The sequence below is a fragment of the Eumetopias jubatus genome, unplaced genomic scaffold, assembly GCF_037043125.1.
Source record: "Eumetopias jubatus isolate StellerSeaLion01/CBP00866 unplaced genomic scaffold, mEumJub1_p1.0 scaffold_7, whole genome shotgun sequence".
Taxonomy (NCBI): Eukaryota; Metazoa; Chordata; class Mammalia; order Carnivora; family Otariidae; genus Eumetopias; species Eumetopias jubatus.
This window is the reverse complement of record NW_028274813.1, coordinates 124,652,490-124,665,577: the sequence shown is the minus strand read 5'-3', so window position 1 is coordinate 124,665,577 and position 13,088 is coordinate 124,652,490. Positions and strand designations below refer to the sequence as shown.

The 13,088-nt window shown below is 49.5% G+C and overlaps 1 protein-coding gene across 8 annotated transcripts in view; it reads right to left on the bottom strand.

The window, feature by feature from the left end:
- Positions 1 to 13,088, bottom strand: part of NTRK3 (neurotrophic receptor tyrosine kinase 3) — a 383,244-nt gene that overhangs the window by 229,712 nt on the left and 140,444 nt on the right. For 6 of the 8 annotated variants that reach the window (XM_028122166.2, XM_088025201.1, XM_028122167.2 and 3 more), the window contains exons 9-11: positions 10,048 to 10,071; positions 8,227 to 8,288; positions 7,300 to 7,402 (exon numbers count right to left, since the gene is read on the bottom strand). In XM_028122166.2, the coding sequence (XP_027977967.1) occupies positions 7,300 to 7,402; positions 8,227 to 8,288; positions 10,048 to 10,071 (189 nt within the window). The remainder of the gene's footprint in view (positions 1 to 7,299; positions 7,403 to 8,226; positions 8,289 to 10,047; positions 10,072 to 13,088) is intronic. The other 2 variants (XM_028122170.2, XM_088025202.1) reach the window with 1 other exon arrangement.

Sequence of the window (13,088 nt, the reverse complement as noted above, 5' to 3'; positions counted from 1 at the left end):
CCAAGAACAGCCAGCTAGCAGGTAATCACAGAGGAGAAACGTTCTGTAGCAGACTCTACTTCCAGGGACTTCCTTTTACATACGAGACTCGGCACTGGACAACAACTGGTTTCCTGGAGCTCTGAGAGAGGAATAGAGGAGCTGCATGGCCTGAAGACAGCCAGTGGTGACAGTGCAGGGGCTTCTAGAACCACTCGCTGCACACCTGCAAAGCCCCCACAAAGACAGGCCAGCAAAGGCATGCTAGAATAACTCACACTGCCTTCCAGCCTTCTCAGAGCTCTGGGCACCGCATTCTAGAATTCAGTCACCAATTGGGGCGAGACTTCATCTGCAGCCAGAAACTCGCAATGAAGTCCAAGCAGAGGAAGAGAAGCAGAAGGCTCCTGGCTTCAATTACTTCACGTCCTGCCGGTGGGTTGGCCACACACTCAACCTATTTAACTAGGACTTGAACAAATGCTGGGAGTGTTCGTGGGGGTAGGAGGGTCTGTCAAGGAGCCCTAAAGGAGAGAAAGGGCATGAAACATTTGTTCAGAGACTACAAGGACCTAGGCTAAGGATATAGGATATGAATCCAGAAACTACTCTCACAGTTATGTTCAGAGTCACTGTCCACCAGGAGTCCCTTGCCAGGAATCCCTAGCAGAGGCCACTGCAAGGGTCAGAGGTACCGTCCTCCCTTGAATAACCTCAATTCAGAGGAGAGAATGGAAAAAGAAGAAAGAAAAACAAGCAAGAAGGAAGAATGAATGTATTTGAGGAAGTCAGGAAACCCAAGTCCTTCGCCTGGTTTCCCTTCTGCGCAGCACGGCTCCTGGCTTCTGACTCAGTTACGGAGACATTGGATAAGTCTCTTTCTCAGGGCAAAAGGAACTACCCTAGCAATGGCATTAAGAGTGTGCTCCTATTAGTGTGCTCTGCATCGCCTTCCACTTGTCGCAGAAGTCTGCTATCTCCATACCACCCTCCTTGCATCCAACCCCTGATAGTGCGCTCACACCTAGGGATGCACGGTCCCTCCATCCCAGCTGAGGAAGAAAGGGTGCCTCAGTAGAAGTTAGAGCATCAAACCTTAGGAGTCCAAGATCCCTCCCAGCACCATCTCCATTCCAGCCGGAGGAATCTTTCTTGATCTGATGCCACAAGGTTAGGAGGGAGCCCAGAAAGGACTCCTTCCCAAGTCCGACCAGCCCCCTTAACCAACAGGTTAACCAGAGGGAGAACAGGGCCACTGCGTACGGGCAGCAATCCACGACACGTTTTGAAGGAGCCAGCCCCTCCAAATCAAGGCTCTGGCAGGATTCTACAAACCACTCCGAGGACAGTTACCATCTGTTTATGGAAAGAATGTTAATAACCCCCAATCATAATCAAATAGGCAACCACTTTACTTTAAGTACCTATTAACGGACGCTAATTCACAATGGAACAGTCCTGGAGCGCTCATCCACAGGCCCATCAGAGGCACCAGCACATGTCTAACCATTGGGATTAAAAGCCAGCACGGGCTGATGAAGCACTCGATGTACCACCAGAAGCCCTTGCTGTAGGTCTTGACTACCTCCTCCCCAGCCTTTCGCTTCGCTGCCCTGCTGTGCGGTCTCCACAGTGCCCAGAAAGAAACGAAGGAAGTCTCCTTAGCCAGGGAAGCAGGACCCACCCCAGCTCAGCTTCCATTTCCCCCGCTCCGCCCCCAAGCCAGGTGAGCCCAGGCTTGAGAAAAGTAGATTAAGAAGAGGCATTGCTGAAAGCCCCATCGGAGGCGGACAGCATTGGAGGAACCGGCTTGATTATATTCGTCCTCTGGCTTCATCTCTCGACCCTCCCCGGCTCCCGCGCACGGCACATCCCGGGGAAGCAGGGCCAGTGCTGCCCTAGCCCGCTGTGTGCTCGGGAATGCTACTGTACTTCTCTGGTCTGTTCCCTTCTCTGTACAATGGGGACATTCGCCTAAGAAGCCTAAGGTCTATTTAAGCTCCAAGAAAACATTACTCTGTCTCCTTCGTGGGAGAAGAGGAAGCCAAGAAGCATGAAGGACACCACCACTGCATCCCTGATCGGGAAGTATAGGGGCACCTGGGTGGCCCAGTTGGTTAAGCGACTGCTTTCGGCTCAGGTCAAGATCCTGGAGTCCTGGGATCGAGTCCCGCTTCGGGCTCCCTGCTCAGTGGGGAGTCTGCTTCTCCCTCTGACCCTCCCCCTTCTCATGTGCTCTCTCTCTCATTCTCTTTCTTTCAAGTAAATAAATAAAATCTTTTTTTTTAAAAAAAAAAAAAAGGAAGTATACTTAGGAGGTTGTCACAAGATCAGAGACCAAAGAACGTACACTCTCCTTACAGGTTGAGAAAACCCACACGTATGCTTCTTTCTCTGGTTAAATAACTACGATACCTAATATGAAAACTATGGGGCATGTTTTATTATTTAACGACACTCCCGCATCATCAACTTGGCTTTTTTTCTAACAGTTGTGTGAAATGAAGATGGCAGGTACACCGGGGCCGTTCACCATGGGGCAGCCAAGGCCAAGGAGTTAGGTGGTTCGCTGGCCCTGGAAAGGGGCTGAGGCTGTGAGCGGGGGGTCCTAACACAATGCAGCCTCACCAGACCGAGAATCCAGAGCACGACGCCTCCTTTTCTCACTACGGCTTCTTGATCGGTACATACAGATGCCACAAAGCCCCTGCTGGTCTACTCCTCTCACTACGGTCTTCTCATGTCCGGTTTGAAAATATTTTGTGAGGGAGAACTTGGTACAAACTCTGAACCACATCACGTCCAGGCCCAGGATGCACTGACACATTAGTTGTTAAAAACACTCAACACTGAAATGTCTGGGGCGCCTGGGTGGCTCGGTCGGTTTAAGCGTGTGTCTGTCTGCCTCCCACTCGGATCATGATGGGGGGCGGCGGGGGTCCTGGGATCCAGCCCTGCATCTGGCTCCCGGCTCAGTGGGGAGCATGTTTCTTCCCCTCCCCTTGCCCCCTCCCACTCGCTCTCTCCCAAATAAACAAAATCTTTAAAAACATAATAAAATAAAATACTGAAATATCTATGTTTCTGTACCTCCTAGTAGATCTCTCGTGCCCTGCACATCCCTCCATTCCCCTATCCAGCAATCTAAGAGTTAAAGCCCGGCACAGCAGAGAGCCTCCAGGTCCCCAGCTCCTGCAGGGGGGCTGGCTTCAGTTCTGAAAGTCAGCTCCCACACTGAACCACACCAAACACTTTAAGGATCACCCCTGCTGTTCTAAGTAAGACCCTGGGCTTCAGCCACAGCCCCAAGAAACCCCCACCACCCTGGCTCAGCACCATTTCAAAACCTTTGTGATTCCAAGAGATGCACTTCCTGCTAGTGTGGCCACTCCCCAGGCCAACTGTGATCAGCTGATGGCAGGAGACGGAAGTACAGAGGTGTATGGGATGATGCTTTTTCTATTTATTTCTATAAGATCTAGTATCTTCATCTCCCATAACCTACGTGTCCGTTACAATGCCTATAGACGCCAACACGGAGAGACCTCTGACACCTGACAGGTCAATCAAGCAAGATGCAGAAGGATACTAAGAGTGTGAATATGTGCATCAGTTAAACACACACAAAGCAATGCCTTTTGTAAAGGTACATATGCCCACGTACACATAAATGCACGCATACATCGGTGTAGAGCTTTTCGTGTACCGAACGTACGTTATCTGTACGTATTGCATATCGTGTGTGACCACTCTTGGGAGTGTTGTAGTCTTTAGTCACACTGGTGAAAAACGGTGATGGCACAAGTTCTCTTGTCCAAATAAAATTTATTAACAAGATCAATATAAGAGATATATATACTTATGATTGTTTTCTAGAGGTCTAAGAAGGCAATTTGTGACCTGTAAAGAATAAACAAAACAAAACAAAATATACATGTATATGTATACATACACACAGAAGTATAAAAATGGGGCGCCTGGGTGGCTCAGTCCATTAAGCATCTGCCTTCAGCTCAGGTAATGATCCCAGGGTCCTGGGATGGAGCCCTAAGCCTTATTGGGGCTCCCTACTCAGCGGGGAGTCTGCTTCTCCCTCTCCCTCTGCCCCTCCACCCCACTTGTATGCAATCCAAATAAACAAATGGGAAATCTTTAAAAAAAAAAAAAAAGTATAAGAATGAACTGGTTACCAGACCTGGCCAACAGCATTGCCATGGGGTGGAGGCAGCCCACAGGGTGTGAGTTTGGCTAGGAGACAGCCAAGGGGGGAGGGCAGGTGTGCAGAGACAACAAAGAGAGGTAGAGACCAAGGAGAGAGACAAAAACAGTGAACTGAGGGACACACACGGAGCCCAGGCTGGTGGCGGTCTCTGGGAAATGGAGGTGACAGTTAAAGCATTTTTAGTTTTATTAGCAACGTCTCATCTCTGTATTCTAGGAATAAAACATCAGATGCAAATATAAAAACAAAACTGTAAGAGTTGCTTATTCTGAGCGGTGGGAATAGGAGTATTTGTTACACCAACCTTTGTATTTTTGTCTTTTTCTTATTTGTCAGGAGGAAGTAAAGTTCATATTAACAATCCCTCCCCGTCCACACGCTATGTTTGGGGCCCTCAGATGTGGAGGCTGGGTGTTACTTATGAATTCCCTTCATCATCCCCACTCTACCTCCCACTGCCCAGACACCTCACGTTGCCAAAGTAGCCCTTACTAGCCTGTTACTGAGTCACAAGCTGTGTTTGTTTGTTTGTTTGTTTTTTTATTATAAATATAGTCATCCATCTGAAGTTCAACGAGCATTTGTCAAACACCGCGCAAAGTTTCAGGCACACTGGGCTGAGTGATCTGTGGTTTCTGCCAAGTTGCTCCTGGTCTAGCAGGACAGACAGATGATGTGTGTGCAAAGTAATGACAAGGCACTGGGGTTAGTGCAGAAGCAAAGCATCCTGACTAAACACGGTGTGCAGCAATGGAGGGTATGAGTGGGTCTTGGGAGGGCAGCCCTTTGTAGAAGGACAATGAAAGGAGCCAGGAGAGGCTTATACGGGAGAACTACAACCCTGGGGCCCCCTTTTATATGCCAGTTCTACACACATCTCAACACAGCAGCCCAGGGAAGAAGGAGAGGCTGCGAGGGTAGAGTAGCTTTGCTAAAAGCAAGGAGCAGTTAAGTGGCACGGCAGAGTGTGACCCAGATCTGAACATTCAAAGCTGAGCACGGGCTGGATAAGAAGGCAGGGAGGTTCGCCGGAGTCAGAGTCGGGGGGCGTCCCTCTTTCCTGCACTGGGAGGCCCGACTGGCAACAGAGGACCGGGGCTGGGAGGGGGGTGTATGCAGCCTGGGGCATTTGCTTACTCATCCTAGGATGAGGCCCAAGTACAGGGAGCGGCGGTAACGGAGAGCAGAGACAGGGAGCTTCAGCCTTGGACACACCTCCACATCTGGCCTCGAAGTGCAGCGGGCTCTAGAGGAGGGGACACTTCCCTCCCGCCTCGTGGGACATGTTCTCCTGGGCCATCCAGGGCCAAGGAGGCAGTTCAACCCCGGGAGAGGGGAGCAGGGGCTGGGAGAGGCTCTGAGGACAGCTGAGGGGAAGGCACCGCCCTGGATGCTGCCTAATCCATCCGACATGGGGACACACTGTTCCAGAAACCGGATGACAATTAATAGGAAAAATCTGCTCTCGCAGTGCTGCCAAGCGTGTCACAGGGTCTCAGCTGGTCTCAGCAATGCCCCATTGTCCCCTTTGGCTGAGGCCCTCATGCTTTCTCAGGTGGAAGAAGGAACAGTTATAGTCAGAGGTTCCTCCCATGGTCTGAAAACTTTATACCAGCAATCGGGCCAGTGCTCGAAGCCACGGGCCCAGGGATTAGGCTAGGACTGTAGGCTCGGGGCTCACCCAGTGGGATTCATCTTCGAACCCCATGGGAGCCCTGTTTGGCACAGGGGAATACTGGCAGATAAAACATCTCCGATCGAGGTGCCTCACAGTGGTCTCATCTTGTTTAAGTCGTGGGGCTTTGGGCCAAACTTCCATCCCCTCTCTGTAATTTGCCTGCACAAGTATCTCTCTTGGTCAAAATATTTCATAGGATTCACGAAAACCTGGCTTGCCTTGCTCTGACTTGTTCAGCTAAAGCAAGAACAGAAAGAGGGTATAGAGGTAGGCAGCTTCTGAGAAGCCAGGCGGCCTGCCCTCCTGTTTTCTACCCTTCTGTCCTTCCTTCTAAACTTTTAGGGGAGTCACAGAATATTTTGAGAATATAGCAGAAGGAGTGGACTAGTTCCGTTCCAAACCACCCCCCACCCCACAGCCACATACACCCAAACATTTGCGTAAGTTCAGAGGGCCCCCGTCCCCGTGGATCTCATTCACATGCCCTCCTTCGGTCCCTGAGTCCCAAAGTCAGGACTCTCCCCACAGATCCCAGTTCGTGTGTAGAAGCTGTAGAAATTCATCTTCCTGGGTCCCGTACTCTCACCACAAAACCCCAACCTAGAGCCTCGCTCAGCAAGCTGACAGCGTGTAGAACGTTTCCTCACCCTTCCCTACCCACCTCCCATTGAACACCAGCCATAAATGGAAACCCCAGAGGGGAGCAGGTCTTGAAATTCCAGTTTCTGTTTGAGAACTGGTACCCAGCCTCCCCGGAGCCATCTGGTCAGATCCAACCCTGAGACCAGGCAGATGGATGCTAATTCACCATGTTAACCCCTTTGGTGCCACTCCGCGAACCCAAGCCTTGGTGGGAAGCCTCGTCCCACAGCCTACCCTGGCTGTAAGGGGGCTTACAGGACTGGGCGTTGTGGAAGCAGGCCAGCAGATTTAGCAATCGTGTTGCTCTTGGCATCTGCTCTGGGACCCTGCGTAGAGCTGCGTGCTGAAATGCCACCGTGCGGGCAACGTCCCGACACCGGGGTCCACCACCTGACATCTAGCTCGCTAATACCTTCGCATCACAACTCCAAGGGTGCAGAGGGAAACCAAGCTACTCAAACAAAGAGTCCTTTTTCTCACCTACTTCCTTCACAAACTACCATCTTGCAGCAAGCAGCCCCACTCTGTGATGCTTCCCACACTCAGGGAAAACCAGGCGGACCCCGGCTTGGCCCCCACAGACAGCAACACTGCCTCTAAACCATCACTACCAACAACAAGGTTCCGACAGGAGTCTCCACCGGGACGCCGTCAGCCTCACCAGCGGAGGCCCCCTTGGGGAGCAAAGGGAGACTAAAACAGCGTCTTTTGATCAACAAGAGCCCTATCCCCCCGACACACATCCAGGAGACCCTTGCAAATGAAAATCCCACCTTACCCTTCATTCCAAATTTGGACCGTCGACCATACTTGTTGATCATGATAAAGAGAACCACCAACAGGACGCAGGCAAAAGCAGCAAGTCCCACCGCTATGGACACCTGGGAGGGGCCAAGAGCAGAGAGTTGAGAAGAGTCACCAAAGACCCTCATGCCAGGGAAGTCACACGCGCCCAAACGGAAGTAGTCTTATCGAGGGATCCACTGCAGCCCATTCCAAATTTCACCACTGAGTCAATTCCTCAGCAGAAGTAACTCATAAGACCTTCAGAACATGACAAGAAAATTAATTCCCCAACTGGATGAAAGAACGTTCCGTGGCTCAGCCTCCCATCTGCGGGCCGTCCATCATAAGCAACGCAAGGGCAGGCCTAAGATGTCTCTGTCTACTGTTTGTTGTTTTCATTAGCAAAAAAAAACTCTGCGCCTTCACATTGACATTCTTTACAGGAGATCATCCAGAAGGTTTTAGGAGATCTGGAGTCTTACAAAAAAAAAAAAAAAACAAACCTTTGCTCTCCTCCTCAGGGAAATCTCTGGCTCTGAGAGTCAGGCGGGGGGGGGGGGGGGGCGGACTTGAAAAACCCACCCAAGGGGATGATCTGAGCAACTCTGACTTTTTGTAAAAGGCTTGTGTGGTTAGCATTCCCTTCAAATCAGGCCCAGCCAGGCTCCTAAAAGAATGGGGTTTTCAAACGGTTGTCTTCCAAACCCCAGGGCCTGGAGTGGATCCTCAAAGACTTCCTCAAACAATGACTTATTCTCATCAAACAAGGAAGGTTTCAACTACCTGAAAGGAGGTCATTCATCACATTTTTTTTTTTTCTGCTGCATATGTTGGGGTTCCAAGTAAGATAAAATTCCGGAAAGTTAGCTCCTAAAACGAAGTCAGTAAACACCTTCCCCTTGATCGGGGAATGACTTACCCCAAAAGTGTCTTCCTCCGGTTTGTGGGTCACAGTGATGGGCGTGGGGCTCACGTCATAAACTGAAAACCAACCAGACCAGGAGGGTGGTTAGCTTACCGGCCATGAGAGGCTCAGCCACAGTCCCCACCTGACTCCCAGGCCCCCCTCAGGAGTTCCTGCTGGAGAACATGCCCTGGCTTTGCAGGGGTCCCCAGAGACCAGGTCCCCATCCAGTCGCCTGGCTGGTGCTGACAGGTCAACGGCAGACTCCATAGGGAATACAGGACCCTCCCTGCCAGTCCCCTGCCCCCATTCCGGAGTAAATAATGTCACCTGGGCAATGCAGGCCATGAACTACTAGATACAAAGGAGAAGAAAAAATGGTTTGGGATCCAGGCCAGGGTGTGGATTGGGCACAAGTTGCTGATGACAACATCCGGTGTTGACATTCGGCTACCCTCTGCTCTAGGCCCTCCTTTTTCCTGTCCCTGGCTCTCCCATGCCCTTCCTTTCTCCCTCTTTACTCCTCAGTGAGACCAGGAGACCCACGGCCCCAGGAACAACCCACTGTCCACTCCCCTGCCACGGACTTCAGAACACAGTGGCAGCCCAAGGTAAGCTACCAGTCCATCTGCCCAGGAAACCCCACCTTTCCCAGCAAGGCCTGGATGGGAAGCCAGTGTGTCCTCCATCTCAAATCACCTCCTGGGCAGGAAACGGCCCCAATTCAGAATTCCCTGGAGGGACATTCTGGGAGACGACAAGTCCTCTCAAACCAAGGACAAATGAAGGAATCACAGATGATCTGCACATCCGTGCCCAACAGTAAGGGGTGTCCTCAACAGGACTTCCACTATCTCAGGCCACACACAGGGCAGAAACAACAGGGCTGTTGCTGTTAGTTTCCCATGGGGGAGAAAAGGAAAAGCCATAAATACAGATTTCCCCACAGCCCATGAGCAAAACACCAAATTTTGCGGGGGGATTGTCTAGTCCTAGCCCCAGATTGCTTTTTTTTTTTTAAAGATTTTATTTATTTATTTGAGACAGAGAGAGCACATGAGAGGGGGGAGGGTCAGAAGGAGAAGCAGACTCCCCGCTGAGCGGGGAGCCCGATGTGGGACTCCATCCCGGGACTCCAGGATCATGACCTGAGCCGAAGGCAGTTGCTTAACCAACTGAGCCACCCAGGCGCCCCCCAGATTGCTTTTAAACTGAGCCTCAATAATTCCACTTTAGGGGCGCCTGAGTGGCTCAGTCAGTTAAGTGTCCGACTCTTGATCTCAGCTCAGGTCTTGATCTCAGGGTCGTGAGTTCAAGTCCCTCACTGGGCTCCACACTGAGCATGGAGCCTACTTAAAAAAATAGTAATTCCACTTGAGGACACACAAGCCTATCAGGAGACCATGTAAATCACTCACAAGGTGAGTCCCCCGCCAGATTCTGGGGCCCTCAGAGCAGGTGAGAAACACGGGCTTAGAAGCTCCCCCTTCTCTCCACAAGGACAACTGAGATGACCACCGGGTCTACCTGGCCATGGGAAACCCCATGTTCTTCCTGACACCACCCCTTCCCATCCAGGCAGGGAGACCCACAACATGCTCAGACCTTAGGAAACGCCCTGGGGGAAACTGAGGCACAGAGCCCAAGAGGTGTGCAAATGGAACTACCCAAGAAGTATTTCTACTCTCCGGTTCCCCTTCACAGTTCCCTCAGACGCTCTCAGCTGCCACGGGTCTGGGGCTGGCCGTGGAATAGGAAAGAGGGCTATGTGGAGTCAGTAATGACCTAAAGTATCGGAATAAAGCAGTTTCAAAGCAAAAGGTAAAGCAGACTTACTAGAGACAAAGTTATCCGTGCTCTCTGCAAAAAAGACAAAGAGATAATTAACAAGTGTCGTAAAAACCAGAGCAGATGCGCTGTATCTTCCTCACAGGTACGACCTCTCCCACTCACCATGAATGCCCCATTACCCTGGCAACTAAAAACTAAAATCCTTGACATATCACCCCTCCCCCATGCTACACTACCCCTCCAGGGGGTGGTCTTCCAAGTGGAGAAGGAATGAGAGATAAAGCTCCTGGTTCTGAGGGAGGTGGCCCAGCCTCCCTGGGTCTATGAGATGGAAAATTACATCTAGAACAATCCTCACCCACAGTCCTCTCCGCTTCAGGTACCCAGAGTGCTAGGGATGCTGGTGGTTCCTCAAAGCCAAGAAGAAATGCTGCAGGGTGGACATTTCTTGAAAATGCCAGCTATGATCCCAAGACAGAACTCCTCAAATTGATACGTAGAGTTTATTCTAGCAGGTCCCTGAGATGTTCCTGGGAATCCCTCTATGAACCTGCCCATCTCCCAAATGAAAATGTGCTATTGGATCTTTGCCTCCAGAAATGGCTCAGCTAATGGTGAAAGCTCATCATTATTGGACATTGTTTATAAGCCAGGGGCTGGGCTCAGTGCTTTATGTAACACATCACTCGATCCTTATAACCATCTGAGGAGGTGGAGAGCATTATCCCCACTTAACAGAAATAGAAGCAGGCTTCTAGAGATTAAGTGATTAACTGAATCTCAATGAGGGAATACACTGAGCTGGATTCAAATCCAAGTCTGGGCTCTTAACCACTCCACGAGAGATTCTCCAATTCTAGCATGCAATAGAATCATCTAGAGGGTGATCACTACCATTCTCCAATAAAAGGAATGAGGGCTCCTTGGAAAAATGCATAATTTCAGGCCTGGGGCAGAGAAAGTACAAGATGTGCCTGGAACATCGTGTGGTACTAGAAAGTAAGAGAGTGCTCCAAATTAACGGGAGCATGGGAAAAGAACAGAGGAGTCAAAGTGAAGGAGCTTCCAGTGACCAAATTTGGGACAATTTAAGCAACAAAATAAATAAAGACAGCCATGGATTGTTACAGGCTGAATTATATCCACCCAAAATTTGTATGATGAAGCCCTAATCTCCAGCACTCCAGAATAGGACTGTACTGGGAGACAGGGTCTTTAAAGAGGTAATTAAGTTAAACTAGTTAGGGTGGACACGAATCCAATATGGCCGGTTTCCTTATAAGAGGAGGCAATTAGGACAGACACACAGGGAAGACCAGGTGCACACACAGAAAGAAGACAGTCATCTGCAAGCCAAGGAGAGAGGTCTCGTAAGGAACCAACCCTGCTGACGCATTGATCAGACTTCTAACCTCCAGGACTGCAAGAAAAATAAATGTCTCTTGTTTAAGCCACCAAGTCTGTGGTACTCTCTTATGGCAGCTGGAGCCAGCTACACGGATTATAAGTCATAGCACAAAATAAACATTCCTGAGTCCATACCAGTGTAAATAAGCAATTGAATAAACACACAGGGCAAGAAGAGAACACTCTTCCTGACAGTAGAGTTCCACCTAACAAATGTAGAAAGAATGATGGAAAGAGGAAAATCACCATTGACAAATACCTGGGTAGTAACTGTTTCGGGCAAGAATCCTCAATGAATGCTAAAATTACTGTGTGAAAGCATGATAAGACACAAGACATTTACAAAGTATCAAAACATTATACTCATTAGGTACAAAGGGGAAAAAAATCACCTCGCTGTGGAGAACCCTGGCAGATACCATGACAACCCGGTGACAGAGTTAATTCACATCACCAGGAACTAGAGGTGTAGACACCATGTGCCCCTGCTGAAATGTCCTGAGAGAACACAGCATCATTTCTGTGGTGTTCATGCCAAAAACGTGTCACTGGCATTTAACTGTGAGGCAAAAGCAGACAAACACAAATTGGGGGGAAGTCTATGATATACCTAGTGAGTATCCTTCAAGAGCATCCAGCTTGGAGCACCTGGGTGGCTCAGTCAGTTGAGCATCTGACTCTTGATTTCAGCCCAGGTCGTGATCTCAGGGTCGTGGGGTCGAGCCCACGTCAGGCTCCACACTCAGTGGGGAGTCTGCCTGGGATTTTCTCTCTCCCTCTGCCCCTCACCCCGCTCACATGCTCTCTCTCACTCTCAAATAAATAAATAAAACTTAAAAAAAAAAAAAAGATCATCCAGCTCATGAAAGACAAAGACAGACTGAGGAACCATCCCAGACTGAAAGAGAATAAGGTGACAGAGCATCTAAATGCGGTATATGACCCTGCATTGGGTCCTAGAGAAGAGAGGACAGCAGTGGACAAAAGTCAGGTCTGTAGATTCAATAATAGGTGTCAGTGTTAATATTCTGCTTTTGCACAAGGACTGTGCTTAGGTAACATGATACCATTTGGGGAAGCTGGGTGAAGGGTATAAGGAGGTCCTTTGTACCATTTTATTACTTTTGGGGGTAAATCTTTTTTTTTAAGAATTTTTATTTATTTATTTGAGAGAGAGAGCAGAGTGAGAGAGGGAACACAAGCAGGGAGGAGGGGCAGAGGGAGATGGAGAAGCAGGCTCCCACTGAGCCCAGGATCCCGGGATCATGAACCAAGCCAAAGGCAGATGCTTCACTGACTGAACCACCTAGGTGCCCCCAGGGGCTAAATCTTAAAACTATTTCAAAATGATGATTGTTAAAAAAATCTTAAAACTTTTTTCTAAAAAAAATTTTTTTTTCCATAAACATGGATTATTGGTCCTCACCCCAGAGTTTCTGAGTCAGGAGGTCTGGGGAAGGTCTTGGGAATCTGCATTTCTACCAAGATTTCAGGTGATGCTGGTACTGCTGGTCCCTTTGAGAACCACTGCATTATGTTACACCTACTGCGGCCACAAGCCTACTACACCCTGAAAAATAAGAACAACTCATTCGTCTATCCATCCATCCATCCATCCATCCCTCGGTCTTCAGGCCGTTGGCTAAGTTCTCACAGTCATTGTAATTATGGTTCTAGTT